The sequence below is a fragment of the Schistocerca gregaria genome, chromosome 3 (genome assembly GCF_023897955.1).
Source record: "Schistocerca gregaria isolate iqSchGreg1 chromosome 3, iqSchGreg1.2, whole genome shotgun sequence".
NCBI classification, from domain to species: domain Eukaryota; kingdom Metazoa; phylum Arthropoda; class Insecta; order Orthoptera; family Acrididae; genus Schistocerca; species Schistocerca gregaria.
The window spans coordinates 890,355,543-890,378,152 of record NC_064922.1 but is presented as its reverse complement, the minus strand read 5'-3'; the positions used below and the strand labels follow the sequence as shown (position 1 = coordinate 890,378,152).

The window sequence follows — 22,610 nt, the reverse complement described above, 5'->3', positions numbered from 1 at the left end:
TTTGTTCCGGACTGCTGCGCCATGGTCGAAATCCTCATTGGTAATCCCCTAATTCTTTTTCCAGATCACCTTTGCATCAATTATAAATTATTCTAGAAAATACAATCCAAGAGAGAGATAACTCTATAGTTGTCCGGATTAGTTCTATCTCCTTTCTTGTGTAGTGGGTGTATTACTGCTATTGTCCAATGTTCCGGCAATGTTTCATCATTCCACATTTTAATTAAACTTTGGTGAAGTGATTCTTCACTTGATTCTGATGCATTTTTCCACAGCTCTGCAAATGTTTGGTCTTCGCCACTAGCTTTATAATTTTTCAATTCTTTAATGGCTTGATTTACTTCATTAATGTTTGGTGGACCAATGTATTCTGTTGAAGTTTTAATGGGCATTTCTGTGTTTGTATGAAGCCGTTCTTTTGGTTCTTCACCATTCAGTAGTTGATCGAATGCATCTGCTAGAATTTGGGCATTATCTTTATTGTTGTGTGCTATTTTTCCGGTTGTATCTTTTAGCATGAGTGTTGGTGGTTCATATTTTTGAAGTTTTTTACTAAATATTTTATAATAATCCCTTGAATTTGTCTTTTTATGATCTATTTCTATTTGTTGAATAATGCTCTTTTGATATTGTCTTTTAGTACTTCTTATTGTTGTTTGAGTTAGTTTTCTTTGTTTAGTCAATTCCTCATGTGATTTCTCTGTTTTCTGCCTTTGATGATTTAACCATGCTTGGTGTCTATTTTCAAATGCTTTATCGCATTCCTCATTCCACCATTGCTGCTTTTTCCTTGGGTTTGGTGGGGCAATTTTTTCGGCTATTTCTTTTAGTTTTGGGACTATCTCTTCTAATTTATCAGTTTTCTCAATTTTTTTGAGTTAGTTCTTTATATTGATCATTGTTTATTAGTTTATGAGGGTCATATATTTTTCTCATTTTAAATTTGGATTTTGGTTTCTTTGCAGGTGTGAATTTGCATTTGATTTTCACCATGTAATGGTCTGACCCCATGTCTATTCCTCTAAATACTTTAAAAACAAAGATTCCAAGACTTACCAAGCGGGAAAGCGCCGGCAGACAGGCACATGAACAAAACACACAAACACACACACAGAATTACGAGCTTTCGCAACTGGCAGTTGCTTCGTCAGGAAAGAGGGAAGGAGAGGGAAAAATGAAAGGATGTGGGTTTTAAGGGAGAGGGTAAGGAGTCATTCCAATCCCGGGAGCGGAAAGATTTCCCTTAGGGGAAAAAAAGGACAGGTGTACACTCGCACACACACACACACACACACACACACACACACACACACACACACACACACACACACACACACACACACACACACATATAAATATGTCTGCTTGTGTCTGTGTATGTGCGGATGGATATGTGTGTGTGTGTGCGCGAGTGTACACCTGTCCTTTTTTTCCCCTAAGGGAAGTCTTTCCGCTCCCGGGATTGGAATGACTCCTTACCCTCTCCCTTAAAACACACATCCTTTCATTTTTCCCTCTCCTTCCCTCTTTCCTGACGAAGCAACTGCCAGTTGCGAAAGCTCGTAATTCTGTGTGTGTGTTTGTGTGTTTTGTTCATGTGCCTGTCTGCCGGCGCTTTCCCGCTTGGTAAGTCTTGGAATCTTTGTTTTTAATATATTTTTCCCATGTGGAAGTTTCTTTCTATTTTATTTACATCACCTCTAAGTACTTTAACATTTTGGATTTCTTTATGGTAATTTTTGTTCATACAGACGTGATCTAATTGCCATTCCCCCTTTTTCCAATATGGGTGTTTCCATGTCTTCAGTTTATTGGTTTTTCTCATAAAATAGGTTGATTTTGATATCATGTTATGGTTTCTACAGAATTCTACTAATCTTATACCATTTTTATTGGTTCGTTTTTGAGCCGGCCATTTTCCTATTATGTCTCTGTATCTCTTTTCATTGCCCAGTTGTGCATTGAAATCACGTATTAAAATTTTACCATGATTTTTGTTTATATTTGTCACTGTTTGATCTAGTAGGTCCCAGAATTCATCCGTCTCTTCTCTGGTTTTTCTCCTATTGTTTTTATCATTCATGGGAGCATGGGCATTAATTATTGTATAGATTTTATTTGATGCTTTTACTGTTAGCGTCGAGAGCCTAGGAGATTGGGCCTGGAAATCTGTTATCGAATCAATTATTTTTAAGTTGACTATGAATCCCGTACCAAATTGTGGACAATTTTTCATCACTCTTTCTCCTGGGATGCCTTTGTATATTCTATAACCTTGAGATTCCATGGGCACCTGGTCCGAATTCCTCATCTCTTGTAGTCCAGCTATTAGGATCCCTTGTTTGTCTAGTTCATTAGTTAGAATTTTCAATTTTCCTACTTGTGCCAGGGAGTTAATGTTAAATGTTGCTAAATAATTTATTTGTTTCATTTTTAATTTCTGTTTCTGTCTTTGGTCTGTCTTCAGTATTTCTAGATGCTCCGACTCGTCCAACTTATCTTTTAAGTGACTGCCCACCATATCCGAGTGCAGTCTTCCTTGGGTAGTGCCAAGCGGTGGAGATTTTCTTAAAAGATTTCCGTCCATATTTGACTATCGAAGGCATTGAGCCTTGGATGGAGCAAGCTCCGAATTACAACTATGGTTGTGAACCATAGAGGTTGAACATTTGGTCCGCGAGAGCTATTTTATTTCACTCGTATCCGCCGGCAAGCCGGTGAGGACACCCCTATCCGCCACCCGGGGACGCGCCACGTCGGAGTATCACCTCTCCGCCTGCTACGACACCGTAGTAGGTTCATATATATATATATATATATATATATATATATATATATATATATATATATATATATAATAGAAAGAAACTTCCACATGGGAAAAATATATTAAAAACAAAGATTCCAAGACTTACCAAGCGGGAAAGCGCCGGCAGACAGGCACGTGAACAAAACACACAAACACACACACAGAATTGCTAGCTTTCGCAACCGATGGTTGCTTCTTCAGGAAGGAGAGGGAAAGACGAAAGGATGTGGGTTTTAAGGGAGAGGGTAAGGGGTCATTCCAATCCCGGGAGCGGAAAGACTTCCCTTAGGGGAAAAAAAGGACAGATGTACACTCGCACACACACACACACACACACACACACACACACACACACACACACACACACACACATCCATCCGAAAGCTTGAAATTCTGTGTGTGTGTTTGTGTGTTTTATTCATTGTGCCTATCTTGTGTCTGTGTATGTGCGGATGGATATGTGTGTATGTGTGTGTGTGTGTGTGTGTGTGTGTGTGTGCGTGCGCGCGATATCCATCCATCCATACATACTGCCCACCGTATTTATGTGTATGTATGGATGGCTGTGTGTGTGTGTGTGTGTGTGTGTGTGTGTGTGTGTGTGTGTGTGTGTGTGTGGGCGCGCGCGCGCGCGCGATTATATACCTATCCTTTTTTCCCCCTAAGGTAAGTCTTGCCGCTCCCGGGATTGGAATGACTCCTTACCCTCTCCCTTAAAACCCACATCCTTTCATCTTTCCTTTTCCTTCCCTCTTTCCTGACGAAGCAGCCGCCGGTTGCGAAAGCTTGAAATTCTGTGTGTGTGTTTTATTCATTGTGCCTATCTACCGGCGCTTTCCCGCTTGGTAAGTCTTGGAATCTTTGTTTTTAATATATTTTTCCCATGTGGAAGTTTCTTTCTATTATATGTGTGTGTCTGTGTGTGTGTGTGTGTGTGTGTCTGTGCAATTATATCTGTCTTGCTGATGAAGGCCTTAACAGCCAAAAGCTATAATTATGAGAGTCTTTTTATTGTGCCTATCTGCAACTCATCATCTCCGATCAGTATTGCCTTTCATTTTCCTACAATTCACCAGAATCCATTTTACCACTTTTCTGTTCTTCTGTCAGTAATTTGCCAGTACTTTGCAAACATGACTTATTTATTTCATGGTTTGGTAATACTCACACCTATCTGCACCAGCCTTCTTACATACTTTTGGAAGTGTCAGGTTGTGTCACTTACCTTATATGTCTTTCATACCTGGTAGAACAGTTTTGTCGTGGTATATTCTTCCAAGGATCTCAGTAATTGTCAGGGAATGTCATCTGCTCCAGGGGCATTGTTACACTTTAGATCTTTCAGTGCTCTGTCAGTTTCTTGTCACACTATTGTATCCCCTACCTCATATTCATTGAATTCCTTCTCCTTTTGCATAATACTGTCTTCAGGTTCTTTTCCTCTCCCACAGCCCTTTCATATACGTCTTCCATCTTTCAGCTCCCCCTTCTTTGATTATACTCTGATTAAAATTACTTTGTGATTCACAGATTGGAGTGGTGGGGGCAGTGGTGCCAGTGTTGTGCAGCCGGCTATGCTTTAAAAAGTGCTGCATGTACCTATAGAATAGCCAAAATAGCAATCATGTGGTGCCAGAGAAAGAGCGGTTGTCCCCCACCATTTATCTGACTGAAACATCAATCAAAATCTAATTTCAATCAGAGTATAGTACTGGCTTGCTATTGGACCTCTTGATATTCATGCAGCTGCTTCTCTTTCCTCCAAAGATCTCTCTGATGTTCCTATAGGTGGCATTTAACTTTCCCATAGTCATGCATGCTGCTACAGCCTTCTTACATTTCTCCCCTAGCCATTATTGCTTTCCCAATTTCCTTTTTCTGTCAAGCTCATTTTTTGTGACTTCATTTGTTACATTTTTATATTTTCTCCTTTTCTCAGTCAAAGTTGGGATAGGTCCTCATGGTACATTATAAGAATTTCAATAGCTATTGGTGTTGTAGGCCTTAATAGGTCAGTTGAGAGCAAACAAGATTAGTCTTAATACCATAAAGACTCAGACAGTGCAGTTTCAAATAAGTAAAAATTTCATTCATTATGTTCCACACATTCCATGACCAAGAAGAACCTTCAGGAGTGTAGAACTAGGCATGATACACACTAATACAGAGAAGCAGCTAATAGAAACCTTATTAACAATGAACTATTCAGTGGACTGACATTTTGACTATGATTAAGTTCCTACATTGTTTGGTCCTATTGAAAGTATGCAAAGCACTTTGTTTGTGGAGAAGGTATGCATCTTGGACCAAGAATAAGTATACAGTATGTGGCATTGCTGGTGGAACAGCTTGTGGCATTCTATCTGGAGGAGTTCTAGGCTGGCCATTCAAGAGGTTGTGTTGGTGACATATTATTGTTGCTATTTGTTGCTTTTTCATGTAGAAGATGTGTATTATTTGTTTTAATTTGGGTATTGTGTTTAGGAAGAGTAGTAGTTGATGGGTTGGTGTGGTTTAGGAGGTTGGGTTTGGGAAGAACATGTTGCATTTATGGTTTTTGGTGGATTGTTCTGCAGTTGTGTTGTTGAATTGCCTCTAGGAACATAATGGCACTGGCTATTTGAGCAATTTGCCAGCTGGTTGATGGCCATGCTGTGTTTTATAGGATGTATGGCGTCCAGAGATAATGGAGCACACCATTCTCTACCCAGAAATCCAAGGTTTGCAAGTGTTGAATAGAAAACATCTTCAATCTCAGCATGAACTCTAACTTAATCTTATTATTGCAGATGTAGGTATCACCTTTTTGATGATATGGAGTACAGTGATGACCTGTTAAAAAGCCACCTTATAAGAGTCCCACAATGGAAACCATTGTCTCGCTGTTTCTGTATCTGGAAGCTAGCGTGATCAGCAAAACCTACTACAATTCGCAATCCCTCCCAAAACTTGTCATCTTACTCCTCCATCCTTTTCAGCTCTATTAAGCTTTTTCATGTTTCCTGAAACCCACAAACATTGGCATCAAATGCAATTTAGTTTGGTTAGTAACAGAGTGCAGCTCTGTACTGATGGATAATCATCTGCAGTTTATTATCCACTATGTCATCTCCACCATTAAGCACCTCCACTGACTTATCCTACCTCTCCATACCCATTGCCCTATTTCCACTTGTATTTCTACTTGCTGTAAAGAATACTACATTCTGTACTCCAACCTGTCCCATGCCCGTGACCATGTTGGCATTGATTCCTAATATTATGCTGCCTCTTAGCCTACCAGCACCTGGTGTGTAAGGATGGATGTAAGATTACAGCAATACAGATGTGATTTACTATTCCAGGTCAGATTTTCAAATACACTGTGGCACATCCGTGATTATTCACCAATCTGTTTCTGAGTGGTGTGACATAATCCTTTCTATCAAACCAACATTTTTGGCCACCTGTCTGGTTCTGATTATTATGTGAAAGCTTTACAAACTGTTTTTTCGCTAATTTCTCCAGAATCTTAAACAGCTACTAAAAATCCATTTAATTTGGTGCTCAGTAGTAACCTCAACCCTCATTGGACTTGCCAACCACCACAAGTGCTCCCAGTTCATCTGTTACTGCTCCTACCACACCAAGAAGTGGCTGCACTGTAGTCTGAGTATTTACATATTTACTACATACTGGCTTTGCTATAATTAAAGTATTTTTTGCCAAATAGTTAAGGTAGTGAAACATGTGGTGCCTTATTTCCAACCACAAAAACAATTTTTGGCGAGCTATGCTTAAAAAGAATCAAACATGAAATCATTTTCAGTTTGGTGTATGAAATGTTCAGATTTGTATGGCTACAGCTAATAGCTATTGTACCTAAGTGTTTACAAACATTGTTTACATTTTCCCATATAAATTAATCGCAAATTAGTTCGACCAACAGTGAATGAGTAAGGGTATAACTAGTACCGTGCACCTTGCCACTTCACCTTACAGGTACATTTAAAGCAGCAAAAAGTTTCAAAAACGTTTTCCTTCAGTTAGTCACTACTGGTGCTCCTTTTCGGGCATCAGTATACGACTGGCAAGCAGAAATCACATTGCAGGCAGTCAGTTGCAGTGGTTTACTGGAAACATTTTCTTTGAGATGAGTCTTTGCTCTGATTGATGATGGTGGATTTTCGAGTAGAGATGCTGGCAGGAGGCGTGGTGTACCATTTATGTTTGTAGAGACATAGTGAAGGAATTATGTTGAAAGAGGCACTACCAATAGAGTTCTTGCTCCAGACAGGAAGAGGTTGAGCACACAACAGAGAACAGAGTGTTTGTGGATAACAGCTGACAGCTTTCCTTCCTAAATGCAAAGCATTTGCGGCAAGAGACCAACTTCCCCAGTTCCAATGACACAGTTTGCTGAAGGCTGACTGAAGCTGGACTACCTCTGCAGAGATCAGTCATGGGACAGGAAGTCAGCAAGGAAAATGTGTGTACCAGATGGCATTCGCAGAGGTGCATCTGACCATGGCACTGATGAGAAGGTAATATCCACTAACAGCAGTGATTCAAGTGTGGTTTATAGACCGCAAGGGCCTCAATATTGTGAAGAATATGTAGCAATGACAAAACAAAGTGGGCAGCTATCAATTTCCTAATGGGATTTGATTTCTGTAAGAGGAGCAGAAGTACTTCACAGATTTGAGGGAACTCTTGATAGCAGGCAGCACAGTAACATGTTGAAGAATGTTATGCTGCCTTGTGTGTGAATGCTGTACAGTGGAAGAGAATTGACATTATTGGAAGATTTTTCTCGAATGTATAAGTCTGCATTCTATCAGCAGCTGCTGTTTGACATGGGTATCAGCAATGTGGACTGATTGCCACATAGATTTCATTCCAAAATGCATGATTCAAGTTAGAAATGATTGGGGGGGGGGGGGGGGGCGTAGTGAGATATTAGAGCACTAAAAACATTTTTTTTCTTACTTGTTCTTTTTCTCAGTTTATTGTCATTTAGAGCGAGTGGAAGATCACTTGGTTATGGAAAGGTATCGGACCTAATATGATAAAATATGAGCTATATAGTTTTCCTTTTTAATTGAAATAATCTTTCTCCCCTTCCCCCCCCCCCCCCCCCCCCCCATCTGCACATCTGCACCCCCTTCCCCCACCTCTGCACTCCTACCCACTTGGACCTTGCTAAGATGGGGGATGGCTTGAATGCCTCAGTGATACATACAACTGTATTGTAAGTGCAACCACAGTGTATGAGAGTCTGTAGAGAGGTCAGGAAAACATGTGATTCCTGAAGAGGGCAGCTGCTTTTTTGGTAGTTTCAGGACAACAGTCTGGATTATTCATTAATCCGGCCTAGTAATATCAACTAACATGACCTTGCTGTGCTGATGCTGCAAACGACGAGAGCAAGGGAAAACTACAGCTTTTATTTTTCCTGAGACTTTGTTACATCATGATGGTATCCTCTTGAGTAAAACAGTCCAGAGGTAAAATAGTTACCCATTCAGATCATCAGGTACCACTTTCTAAGGAGAATTTTGATATCAGGAAAAACAAAACTAGCTTTCTATGGGCCAAAGTGTGGAAATCAGATCCATTAATTGGGCAGGTGGGTCAGAGAACTTAAAAAGGTAATGGATAGGTTGATGTTAGACGTATTGGGAATTATTGAAATTCAGTGGCAGAATGAACAAGACTTCTGACTGGTGAGTGCAGGGTTATAAACACAGAGTCAAATAGTGGTAATAAAGGAATGCAGCTGAGCTATTATGAACAGCATGTTGCTGTTGCTGCTTCTGCTTCTGCTGCTGCTGCTGCTGCTGCTGCTGCTGCTGCTGTGGTGGTGGTCTGCTGTCTAGATATTGGTTTGAAGCGGTTCTCCGTACTATTTTATCCTGTGCAAGCCTACTTATCTTCAGATAGCTATTGGAGTCTCAACCTTCTGAATCTGCTTACTGTATTCATTTCTTGGTCTCCCTCTCCAATTATTCCTCCCGCACTTCTCTCCAATACTAGCCGGCTACAGTGGCAGAGCAGTTCTTGGTGCTTCAGACCATAACCGCGCGACTGCTACGGTTGCAGGTTCAAATTCTGCCTCAGGCATGGATGTTTGTGATGTCCTTAGGTTTAAGTAGTTCTAAGTTCTAGGGGACTGATGACGTCAGATGTTAAGTCCCAAAGTGCTCAGAGCCATTTGAGCCATCTCCAATACTAAATTAGTTATCCCTTGATGTCTGAGAATGTGTCCTCCCCAGTTCCATTCAGTACCTCCTCATTAGTTACATGATCTACCCATCTAATCTTCAGCATTCTTCTGTAGCACCACATTTTAAAAGCTTCAGTTCTCTTCCTGTCTGGACTGTTTATCATCCATGTTACAATCCAGTCAAAAACCTTCGGAAAGACTTCTTAACACTTAGGTGTATATTTGATGTTAACAAATTTCTGCTCTTCAGAAATTGTTTTCTTGCCAATGACTGTCTATGTTTTATATCCTCTCTACTTCAACCATCTTTAGTTATTTTGCTGTGCAAATAGCAAAACTTGTCAACTACTTTAAGTGTCTCATTTCCTAATCTAATTCTCTCAGCATCATCTGATTTTAACTCGACTACATTCCATTATCCTTGCTCGCCACCTGGGGAACTCACCACTGTTTGGTAAATTCGTGCTTGGCCACCATGGGACCCCAGCCTTTGCAGCTCCTCTTCTTTTTTTGTGCTATGTGAGTATCCTTCTGCTATTCTTTTTCCCCTTTCCTTGGGGTAACATGTCTGGGATGTTGTGGGAATGTGTTCTGAGGTTTTAATAGCTTGACATCAGGACAGACCCTCATCTGTTATTTACTGTCATTCTTTCTTTCGTTGTTCTCCGTCTCCTACCCTTCCTCTGCTTTGGTGTTTGCAGTTCCTCTCTGTTTCTTTTTGCTTGCTGTGTGCTCCTGAAGGCAGGCCCACATGTTTGATGCTTAACACGTTACTGGGTAACATGTAATTCCCAGTCCTGGGTTGACAGGTAGGTTTTGCATATAACCCCTGGTACACCCAGGCCCAGGTAGTGGTTATTTGCTTTAGCTGTTACCTTCTCAAATTGCCAATAGTTCCCCCGTGTCAGGAGTCAGAAGGTGTGACCCAGGTTGTGAACAATCACCTAAGGCAGGCGAGTCCCTCTTGGAGGAAGGAGTGCACAGTCGGGGACACTGGCAATCATGGAGAAATTCTTCACAGTGAGTCAATCAACTTCATCTCCTTCTATGTCTACTAATGTAAATGGCATGATGCTGAAGATTCAGATACTCTCTCAACTGCACCTTAGTTCCTCATGTTATAAAATACTGATGGAGATCAGTCCTGTACTATGGTTAATCTGTTTATTATTCAGAAAGGTAGTGATGCATTTACAGGCCCTGTGAAATCCTGCTCTTGTTTGCGTACTGGAGTTTTGCTTTTGGAGACCAATTGTGGTTTTTAAGCCCAACAACTGCTTGCTGCTATGTACCTTCAAGGCTCTCCCATTCATTTCGAGACCAATATGGTGCTATTTACGCTCTACTGCACAATGATATGAGTGAGGGAGAGATCCAAACTTGCTTTTCTGATCAGGGCATCACTGCAGTCCATTGGGCAATGAAAAAGGTTGATGTAACCTTAGTACCTACATGCACTCCTTTTCTCACATTTTGATATTGTTATGCTTCTATTCCCCCCCATGAACCATGGACCTTGCCGTTGGTGGGGAGGCTTGCGTGCCTCAGCGATACAGATGGCCGTACCGTAGGTGCAACCACAACGGAGGGGTATCTGTTGAGAGGCCAGACAAACGTGTGGTTCCTGAAGAGGGGCAGCAGCCTTTTCAGTAGTTGCAGGGGCAACAGTCTGGATGATTGACTGATCTGGCCTTGCAACATTAACCAAAACGGCCTTGCTGTGCTGGTACTGCGAACGGCTGAAAGCAAGGGGAAACTACAGCCGTAATTTTTCCCGAGGACATGCAGCTTTACTGTATGATTAAATGATGATGGCATCCTCTTGGGTAAAATATTCCGGAGGTAAAATAGTCCCCCATTCGGATCTCCGGGCGGGGACTACTCAGGAGGATGTCGTTATCAGGAGAAAGAAAACTGGCGTTCTTCGGATCGGAGCGTGGAATGTCAGGTCCCTTAATCGGGCAGGTAGGTTAGAAAATTTAAAAAGGGAAATGGATAGGTTAAAGTTAGATATAGTGGGAATTAGTGAAGTTCGGTGGCAGGAGGAACAAGACTTCTGGTCAGGTGACTACAGGGTTATAAACACAAAATCAAATAGGGGTAATGCAGGAGTAGGTTTAATAATGAATAGGAAAATAGGAATGCGGGTAAGCTACTACAAACAGCATAGTGAACGCATTATTGTGACCAAGATAGATACGAAGCCCACACCTACTACAGTAGTACAAGTTTATATGCCAACTAGCTCTGCAGATGATGAAGAAATTGAAGAAATGTACGATGAAATAAAAGAAATTATTCAGATAGTGAAGGGAGACGAAAATTTAATAGTAATGGGTGACTGGAATTCGAGTGTAGGAAAAGGGAGAGAAGGAAACATAGTAGGTGAATATGGATTGGGGCTAAGAAATGAAAGAGGAAGCCGCCTAGTAGAATTTTGCACAGAGCACAACTTAATCATAGCTAACACTTGGTTTAAGAATCATGAAAGAAGGTTGTATACGTGGAAGAACCCTGGAGATACTAAAAGGTATCAGATAGATTATATAATGGTAAAACAGAGATTTAGGAACCAGGTTTTAAGTTGTAAGACATTTCCAGGGGCAGATGTGGACTCTGACCACAATCTATTGGTTATGACCTGTAGATTAAAACTGAAGAAACTGCAAAAATGTGGGAAATTAAGGAGATGGGACCTGGATAAACTAAAAGAACCAGAGGTTGTACAGAGTTTCAGAGAGAGCATAAGGGAACAATTGACAGGAATAGGGGAAAGAAATACAGTAGAAGAAGAATGGGTAGCTCTGAGGGATGTAGTAGTGAAGGCAGCAGAGGATGAAGTAGGTACAAAGACGAGGGCTGCTAGAAATCCTTGGGTAACAGAAGAAATATTGAATTTAATTGATGAAAGGAGAAAATATAAAAATGCAGTAAATGAAGCAGGCAAAAAGGAATACAAACGTCTCAAAAATGAGATCGACAGGAAGTGCAAAATGGCTAAACAGGGATGGCTAGAGGACAAATGTAAGGATGTAGAAGCTTATCTCACTAGGGGTAAGATAGATACTGCCTACAGGAAAATTAAAGAGACCTTTGGAGAGAAGAGAACCACGTGTATGAATATCAAGAGCTCAGATGGCAGCCCAGTTCTAAGCAAAGAAGGGAAGGCAGAAAGGTGGAAGGAGTATATAGAAGGTTTATACAAGGGCAATGTACTTGAGGACAATATTATGGAAATAGAAGAGGATGTAGATGAAGACGAAATGGGAGATATGATACTGCGTGAAGAGTTTGACAGAGCACTGAAAGACCTGAGTCGAAACAAGGCCCCCGGAGTAGACAACATTCCATTAGAACTACTGACGGCCTTTGGAGAGCCAATCATGACAAAACTCTACCAGCTGGTGAGCAAGATGTATGAAACAGGCGAAATACCCTCAGACTTCAAGAAGAATATAATAATTCCAATCCCAAAGAAAGCAGGTGCTGACAGATGTGAAAATTACCGAACTATCAGTTTAATAAGCCACGGCTGCAAAATACTAACGCGAATTCTTTACAGACGAATGGAGAAACTGGTAGATGCAGACCTCGGGGAGGATCAGTTTGGATTCCGTCGAAATGTTGGAACACGTGAGGCAATACTGACCTTACGACTTATCTTAGAAGAAAGATTAAGAAAAGGCAAACCTACGTTTCTAGCATTTGTAGACTTAGAGAAAGCTTTTGACAATGTTGACTGGAATACTCTTTTTCAAATTCTAAAGGTGGCAGGGGTAAAATACAGGGAGCGAAAGGCTATTTATAATTTGTACAGAAACCAGATGGCAGTAATAAGAGTCGAGGGGCGTGAAAGGGAAGCAGTGGTTGGGAAAGGAGTGAGACAGGGTTGTAGCCTCTCCCCGATGTTATTCAATCTGTATATTGAGCAAGCAGTAAAGGAAACAAAAGAAAAATTTGGAGTAGGTATTAAAATTCATGGAGACGAAGTAAAAACTTTGAGGTTCGCCGATGACATTGTAATTCTGTCAGAGACGGCAAAGGACTTGGAAGAGCAGTTGAACGGAATGGACAGTGTCTTGAAAGGAGGATATAAGATGAACATTAACAAAAGCAAAACGAGGATAATGGAATGTAGTCAAATTAAATCGGGTGATGCTGAGGGAATTAGATTAGGAAATGAGACACTTAAAGTAGTAAAGGAGTTTTGCTATTTAGGAAGTAAAATAACTGATGATGGTCGAAGTAGAGAGGATATAAAATGTAGACTGGCAATGGCAAGGAAAGCGTTTCTGAAGAAGAGAAATTTGTTAACATCGAATATAGATTTATGTATCAGGAAGTCGTTTCTGAAAGTATTTGTTTGGAGTGTAGCCATGTATGGAAGTGAAACATGGACGATAACTAGTTTGGACAAGAAGAGAATAGAAGCTTTCGAAATGTGGTGCTACAGAAGAATACTGAAGATAAGGTGGATAGATCACGTAACTAATGAGGAGGTATTGAATAGGATTGGGGAGAAGAGAAGTTTGTGGCACAACTTGACTAGAAGAAGGGATCGGTTGGTAGGACATGTTTTGAGGCATCAAGGGATCACAAATTTAGCATTGGAGGGCAGCGTGGAGGGTAAAAATCGTAGAGGGAGACCGAGAGATGAGTACACTAAGCAGATTCAGAAGGATGTAGGTTGCAGTAGGTACTGGGAGATGAAGCAGCTTGCACAGGATAGAGTAGCATGGAGAGCTGCATCAAACCAGTCTCAGGACTGAAGACAACAACAACAACATGCTTCTATTAAAGATCAAAGCAGGCTATGAAGTCATCATGGTCCCACCTAACATTCCAAACCCGATGCATTACTACCAGTGTTAACATTACAACCACAATTTCGTGTCCTGCCAAAACACGGCGAAATGTGTTACTTGTTGCAGGGATGCTCATGAATGCGATTGACTGCCAACTTCTCCCCTTGGTATTATTGCAATGGCGACCATGGAGCCTCATCCCAGGTATGTCTTGTGTATCTCAATGAGCGGGCTGTCCAGGAGATCCAGGTGAAGGAAAAAGTACCTTACCCTGTCACTTGCAAGGTGTTGGCTAGTCAAAAGCCCTTCATGTGCAATCACAAATTCAGCACTGCAGTTGTAAAATTGCCCGGTATTACATTAGAATTCCTGTCTGCTTCTCCTCCAGCTGTGCGTCATGCCACCAAACTTTGTCCCCAATGGCAAAATCACCTGCTTCACAACCGGCAGGCTGGAAAGGACAAAAGGAACGCTTCAGCGAAGACTTGTTACTGAGCGAGGTGGCGCAGTGGTTAGCACACTGGACTCGCATTCGGGAGGACGACGGTTCAATCCCGTCACTAGCCATCCTGATTTAGGTTTTCCGTGATTTCCCTAAATCGTTTCAGGCAAATGCTGGGATGGTTCCTTTGAAAGGGCATGGCCGATTTCCTTCCCCATCCTTCCCTCACCCGAGCTTGCGCTCCGTCTCTAATGACCTCGTTGAAGACGGGACGTCAAACACTAATCTCCTCCTCCGAAGACTTGTTACATCCCTCCAGCCAACAAACATCTGAGTCTTCATTTGACAACCGCAAAAGATCTAAAAACTCAGAGCCAAACGGTCTTCTCCTTCCTGGATTTCAATAGTGTCGCCGTATGATACCCTCACCCAGCTAACCTCCATTTTGCTGGTGCACACTGCCTACTGTTTTCCTGCCCTGAAATCTGCAGACTGATTCAGAGAGAATGCTGATGCCTCTGTAGATCCTCCCGCACCTTCATCTGTTAGCAGTGAGTCTCTGGAGGATGGCACTCAGCAGCCACCACAGTGACAACCCTTCATTTCCTCCCTCTTCCCCTTTTCGCGTCATGGAATATTAGCGGTACTTCATCCGGCAAGGAAGCATTATGCCTCCTTGTGGAATCACACCATCCGCTTGCTTTCTGCCCCCAAGAAACAGAATTGTGGCATCCTGATTTCTTTGACCTCTCGCATTTCCTTCTGGTCCGCTTTGACCACCTCCCCCCGTGTATGAGGAAGTCATGCTTTTCATGTGGGATGACATTCATAGCCAAACCAACTCACTAAACACTCATCTGCAAACTGTTGCAGTTCGCATTTTCCTTCCTTGCTTCACCTTTTCTCTTTGTAATGTTTACATCCTTACACCATTCAGTATCACCAGGGCATACTTCCTCCAGCTTATTGGTCAATTCCCTTATCCGTTTTTCTGCTCAATGACTTTAATGTACACCACCCCTTTGGGACTCTTCCAGAAACTGTCTGAGAGGTATCCTTTGTTTTAATACTGGAGCACTCACATTCTTTTCTGACTCCATGAACATCTAGTCCCATTTGGACCTCTCATTCCGCACTGCCCAGCTTACCTGTCATCTCAAGTGGTACATTCTCTCTGACACTTACAAGCTCGCTCTTGAGGGAGCTGCTCTTATGTTTATGTGAGTTCCTGGTTCTGGTACCGAGCGCCGCAGGTTTAGAATCCATGTCAGATGATGTGGACTTCGATTACCACTAGAGGTCTCTGCAGCCGTAAGCCATGGCTGCGTGTGCTCCTGGCTTGCATACAATGTGAGGGGGCCACGGTGGAGCACGTGTTCCCAGTGGCCAATAGTGACGTACCTTATCATGTATTTAAGCACCTGCCTCTCGCTCAGTGATATTTGTGTGAGTCTCTTGATATCTTGCTTACAGACATCGTGTTTACTTTGCTTGTTTCCGTGTGGACGTTGTTGATTCATGAGGCTTTTCACTTGTGACCCTGTTGCTTCTTGCGTGTTGTTCTTCGTAGGGTCTTGCTCGGTCATCAGTCGTTGTTCTTGTCCATCCTTTCTCATTCATCTGTTTTGTTTGTTCGTGGACCATTTCCATTTGTTCCCACCGCACTTTCGTTTTTGGCAACCCCCCAACCGGAACGGTCGCAGTTACAACACTGGTCATGTCGGACTGTCAGGAAATGAGGCTGCTGATGCTGCAACCAAGGCTGCAGTCCTCCTACCCTGGCCCACTAGCTCTTCCATTCCTTCCGAACATCTCCGTGTTGCCGTCTGTTGGCAGATAGTGTCACTTTGGCATGACCACTGGCCTTGTCTTCAAGGGAACCAGCTCTGGGGAATTAAGCCTGTCCCAATGACTTGGCTGACTTCCTCTTGGCCCACTCGCCACAAAGAGATCATTTTAGCTAGATTGTGTATTGGACATTGTCATTATAGCCATTGTCATTTGTTAGGTGGTGTTCCATCTTGTCTATGTGCTTGTCGTCATCAACCTTTCATGGTTTGCCATTTCCTGACCAAATGCCTTTTTTTAAACACTAAAGTTCTAGTGTCTGTCTGCCATCTGAGTTATTGGCTGTTCGGGTTCTCAGCCGCATTTTACTTTTTATCCATCGTAGCAATATGGTGAAAGACATTTAATCTTTTAGTTTGGGACCTCCTTTGTCTCTGTGGCGTATTTAGTGGCTGTTTCTCCATGAGGAAGTCCTCGTTCTTAGCTCTCTTTCCTTCTGTCGATTGGGCTTAACATACTCTGTGACATCCACCAGAGACTTTTTACCATTTGTGGCAAAGGCGTAACAAATGCAGTCTGTGTCTGAAAGTGAGCTTTAATGTTTAAGAATGGGAGAACAGATTTTCATGATGAAGAGAGATCAAGGCAACCTTCCATCTTAACAGGTGCGCTCAAACAAAAGATAGATAGCATCATTGTAGGGAACTGAAAATTCATGATTAGCGTTGTGCATGGTCAATGTCAGGAGGGTTGTCGTTCAGTAGTGCATGAAATAGTCACTCAGCACTTAGGGTATCACAAAGCCTACACACAGCGAGTGCCATGCACACTCGTGGATGACCAGAAAGCTGTGAGAAAGGGTGCTGCATTAGTGTTCGTGGAGCATTGTGAACTGGGTGGCAACACATTCACTGACCATATTGTTACATGAGATGATACATAGGTTTCCCTTTACATTGCTACAGTGAAGTGACAGTCTATAGGTTGGCATCATCCTCAGCCACTACAGAAACCACACAAGTCAAACAAACTGCATCAACTCAATAACCGATGGCGTCTGTATTCTGGGACAGTGAAGTGGCCCTACTCATCAATTTCATTGCAACACAACAGTCAACAGTGGTACATACTGTGCTACTCATGAATGTCTGTGTTGGGCAATCCACAACCACCAAAGAGGCAAGCTCTTGTGTAGAACTCTTCTGTTGCATGACTATGCATTTTCACATACTGCCCAGCAGAAAAAAAGCCTAGCTGCGTGAGAAATCCTGCTGCAAAATCTTTGGGCATCCTTCCTATGCTCTGGACCTGGCACCATCGAACTTTTTCCTGTTTCCAAAACTGAAGGAGCACCTTGCTGGTAAACACTTCACAGATGATTTAGACATGGAGGATGCTGTCATGACCTGGTTGAACAGGAAGTGAGCTACATAGGTTGAACAGGAAGTGAGCTACATAGTATGAAGATGATATACGCAAACTGGTACTAGGATATGACAAGTTCTTTAATGTCAAAGGCAACTATGTGGAAAATTAAATAAAGTATGTGCCAAAACATGTATATCCAGTTTCTTTGTTATTATTAAAGAATATCTTGCTATGGAAAAATGTTCTTTGCTTTCTGGATGCCCCTTGTAAATCAGACAATGCTGATGGAATTAGATTTGTAAATGCTATTTGTGCAGCAACATTATAGCCAAAGTAGATAGGATTAAAAATTCAGACTGGCTATAGCAAGAAAAGCAGTTCTGAAAAGGAGGAATTGGTCAACATTTAATATAAATTTAAGTCTATCATCTTTTTAAGGTATTTGGAGAGTAATCTTTGAAAATATAAGTTAAATGGGACTTGAAGCCAGCGATGGAGTACTGGGGTGCTAGAACCCAGAACTTGAGTGGGCTTCTACTGCTTCTGTATCACAGTCATCCATGTGACAAGTCCAGATCGGAGTCTAAGAAGAACTGTAGGTTGACATACTGCTAATTATGATAGCCAGTCATTGCATTCATTCCAGATAATTTGGCCTGAGACACTAACTCCCTCAAAGTCAGTGAGCTGTAGCAGCATTTAAGTACGTCCAAACCAACCCATCAGTGTTTTATGTGATGCCCACTCTGTGTCAACCAGAGTTGCTGCTATCACCACTGGCGCGGCCAGGCTGTGAACAAGTAACCTCCACCTTTCTGCCCAGTCTGGGCAGCCAACACTGTGCCAGCCACCCACCTGTGCTCTTCAGCATCAGTCCAGACTTCAACTCTGGGCAACACCATTTGCCACACCGCTGGGACATTGCAACCTTCCACACTGCAGAAAGCCACAAGTGGAGCTGGACCACTGCTCTCAGTCCAATGTCAGCATACGAGAGATGCCAGCTCAGTGTGCTGTCTCCCTAGCAGCATGTGTGCACTGTATGCTGTGCTGTGTTGCCTGCCACTACAGTGCCAGAATAAATATTAGGTGTAAACAGAAATAGAGTTGAATGGCTGTATGAATTGGCGGGGTCATGAAAGAATTACTTCTCTCATGCCTATCCACAGCCACTTCCGACCAGTCACATGGTGGATGTATTAGTAAAGAAATTATTAAAAAGTTATTTTATCCTCACCAGTGCCTTCTTCTGATGTGCATGTCCATCCCAGCTTTGTCATAAAATTGTTCCCACATCCAAATTGTGTAACTAATGAATAAGTATGGAAAAAATTGGGGAGAAAAAAATAATTATGGCACAACTTTAGTAAAAAAGAAAAGGATCAGTTAATACTGCACTTTCTGAGACATCAAGGAATCATTTTAGTATTGGAGGCAAGTGTGAGGAATAAAACTGTAGAGGAAGACCAAGGGATGAATACAGTAAGCAGGTTCAAATGTATGTTGGTCGCAGTAGTTACTTGGAGAAGATGCTTGCATGTGGTGGGCTGCAGCAAATCAGTGTTAGGACTGAAGACCACAACAAAAGGTGTTGATATAGATGTGCTGTAATAGGGGATGACGTGGGAGAGTTGGCTGTAGCATGGAATCCAGAGTAAAACATTTTTGAATAGGTCTTTAAGAGAGGAAATGAATTACCGAATAAAAAATACAGGGTGCCATTTAAACAAGTCATACCGCTGTTCATATCTTTGTTAATAACAAAGCTACAATGAAGGCAATCACGCTGATTGATGTTCCTCTGATGGCTAAAGAACATTTGCTTGAAACATTTTGTAATTCGCATCTGGACAAACAGTTATTTAGGGTGGTCAAGATAAGTGGTACACCCTGTAGAAAGTGTGGGTGAAATTTTGAAATCGTTTTGGCTGGTCAGTGTGTTTTACCACTGCTTGCAGGGTAACACCCTTTAGGTAACTACAAGCCAACCAAGCCTCATTCCAATCTGAGTTTCCCAATTCATGCCCTCCCCTTGTAAGAAGCATGCTAGATGATATTTTCCAATAGCCAACCTCTATTCTTTTCTTTAGTTACAAGCTAAAACCTACATTTCATATGTACCACCTACAGCTGTGACATGGAAATTTTGAGAAAAGCAATTACAGGTGAGAGTCCCAGCTGAGCACTGACCAATTTGTGACTGACTGCTCATCTCGAAGGTGTGTCCTCGTAGTTACAGCTTCCCTTAAAGGAAAGTGCCATGGCTAATAGTCCAGACTTACAATAGGATCATAAACCAAAGTTAACAAATTGGTATACTGGTAGAGATTAATTTTTTTTTCTCCAGATTATGAATTTGAAAGAGAAACAAAATAATAACAGTATAAAAGGGAAATTGCAATGAGAAATTTGTTACACATACTAGATTAAAGGAGGATAAGAACCACCTTGGTTCATACATGAGAAAGATGCCCTGGTCTGTTCTTACCTTCAGAAGGTGCAGTGCTCAGTATAGCACATAAAAATACATAAAAAAATTAAACAAAAACCAGTAATGCTATCTTTCGGAACTACAGGTTTATATAGGGCAAAGAAGACGAAATTGTTAATGGAAGATGGAGAGGATGGGCTGGTTGCTCAGAACTCCATCAGGTGATACGTTAACATGCAAAAAGGCAGCCACTGTAATACACTTCTGTAAAGTATTACCCATTGGGGATGGATTACTTGATTCTAAAAGCTAAGAACAATGCTTGAAGGGACAATTATAAAAGATAGGTGGAAGGTAGGCATATAAAAGCCTCAGGCATTGTAAGGACACCCAACTCCATGCTACCACTCCGTATTTTTCTGGCTTTCTTCAAATAATAAGTCAACCTTGAAAAGGTTGTGAGAGAATGGTGCAAGGAACTGACCAATTCGGGTGCTCAGAGTGGTGTCTACCCGGGCTGTAAGAACTAAGGGCTGATTGTAGATTGCCTGGCTTTTGCAGATGACATGGCACTGACTGCTGATTCTCTTGAAATGGCAAAAATGCAGGTAAACTGCCTCAGAAAACAGGCAGCCAAAGTGGGTGTTCAAGTGTCGCTGGAGAAAACAGAGTTCTTCACCAACATCAAAGAAGCTAACAGAGAAATGTTGTTAGTCCAGGGAAACATCAAAAGACTGAGAAGTTTAAGTACCTCTGTGAATGCATTGAACCCAACCTATCAGAAAAAACATTATCCATGAGAGTCAACAAGTTGGAACCAGCCTATCGACTGACTGAGAAAACCTACAACAAAAAATGCCTGTCACGCAACCTGAAACTTAAGCACTACACATCAGTCATATGACCAGAAGCCCTGTATGCCATGGAATGTCTTTCCATGAACTGGAGAGGTCTGATGGAGAAATTGGAAGTCAGAGAGAGGAGAATCCTCAGGAAGATCCTAGGCCCAGTAGAAGAAGATGGGAATTCAGAAGGTGACATAACTGAGAGCTCTATGAACATATTGAGAGGGTCTGTGACTGTGCTAGAAAAAGAAAGGTAGCTCTCTGTAGTCACTTTGCAAGATTGCCTCCAAACAGATTGACCGACCGTCTGTTCACCTTGTGGCAAAAGAAGAAGGTTCACACCACTTGGCTGACAGAAACTGAAAAGGACATTAAAGAATTGGGAATAACTGATCTCAAGAACAGATAGTCTGTGAGACGTACCCTGAAGAAAGCCCGAGCGTTTCAGCAAAAGCTGAAGGGAAGGTACTCCCTGACCAGAAGAAAGGAAGGAGTTACATCGGCAGTGGATGTGACAGTACTGGGCAAATATTAAAGCCCAGCAGTTGAACAAGCATGGTCCAAAGTAGGCCTGTTCGAAACACTAAGAAGAAGAAATCAACTAATAGGACTAACATGAAAGACTAACTCAGCATGTCAACATGCGTTTATAACAGCAAGGGGGAAGGCAGGGGGGACCCACTTCTTTGAATCACAATTCTAAGTGCATCTGACAAACTATGAAATAAAAGATCTGGCAGGACAGTGAATTGTACTGAAACCCAGATTTTGTCAGTTAGTTTCACGCATTTGATTTGTTTCATTAATCATTGCGACTGAACAAGTATGACATGTTTTTCAGATATTTTTCTACATGTAACAACATGTCATCATAATGATACTTCCAACATGAGTTAAAAAATAAATTGGTCACTACTGTCAGCATTATTGCTCTTCCTACTGTGACTGCTACAATGGTTACTTTTATGACTGTTGTTCTTTTGCAGTTGCAAGATCAGAAGCAGATTGGTAGCTGGAGCACAAAAAGCAGACTGACATCACCTGTAATATATGACAAAGCAAACAAACAGTATGTGGGTGTGTTTCACTATAACCAAATCCGGACATGGACAGAGAATGATGACAGGTTGGATAAAGCAAATAAAATAAAGGTAGGGTCATTAAAATTTCTTTTCTTAATTTGGTACTCATTTTAGTAATACTGTAAGTGTGAGGTATAAAACACTAATGTTTAAATGTTTTTCAACTTAGTTTCAGGAACCCATAAACTGCATTTTGTCATCTTCTGAAGAAAAACCTCCCATTGTTCTTTTCAAAAATGGTTGTGTGTTACCATTAGATGCTGTTTTGCAAAAAAGGAAAGAAGACACCCAAAAGCCAGTTTTGGCATCAGATGAAGAAATTGAAGATTCCTATATTGTATCCTCTGAAGGAAGAAATTACGTCACTTTTTTAGTGCGTAACTCAAAGGTATGACAGTCATAGTAACATAGTTAATTTGAAGTGTGATTGAAACTTAGAACAAAATAGTCTCCTTGTACAATAATGATGGGATGCTGGTGTTATGTTTTTGGGAAACTAAAGCTAACTATTACAGATTTGGAAAAAAATATAACTTATTAGTTCATTTCAGCACTGATCTGAAGTGAAATGTAGCATTTTAACTGTTGAGTGCTATTAGAGTGGATTAGATATTGTGGAATCTGAACCTTTTTTTTCCATGTGTTGTTTGAATACTTTCTGCCTTTGGCTAGAACTAGGAAATCTGACATGCACTTCAGAATTGTATAAAATTACTGTTGCACATACCTAAAATAAGGCCAGGTAAGAAAGCAACCCTAGTCAAAAAATATAATCAGGAAATACTGGAAATATCATGATTTGCCAGTGTGTGGCATTCTATGTTTCTGGAGTTCT

The 22,610-nt window shown here is 41.5% G+C and overlaps 1 protein-coding gene across 1 annotated transcript in view; it reads left to right on the top strand.

Moving 5' to 3' along the window:
• The window catches only part of LOC126355122 (nucleolar protein 11), a 114,030-nt gene that overhangs the window by 17,311 nt on the left and 74,109 nt on the right, over positions 1–22,610 (top strand). The window contains exons 2-3 of the mRNA XM_050005303.1: positions 21,680–21,844; positions 21,945–22,163. Of these exons, the coding sequence (XP_049861260.1) occupies positions 21,680–21,844; positions 21,945–22,163 (384 nt within the window). The remainder of the gene's footprint in view (positions 1–21,679; positions 21,845–21,944; positions 22,164–22,610) is intronic.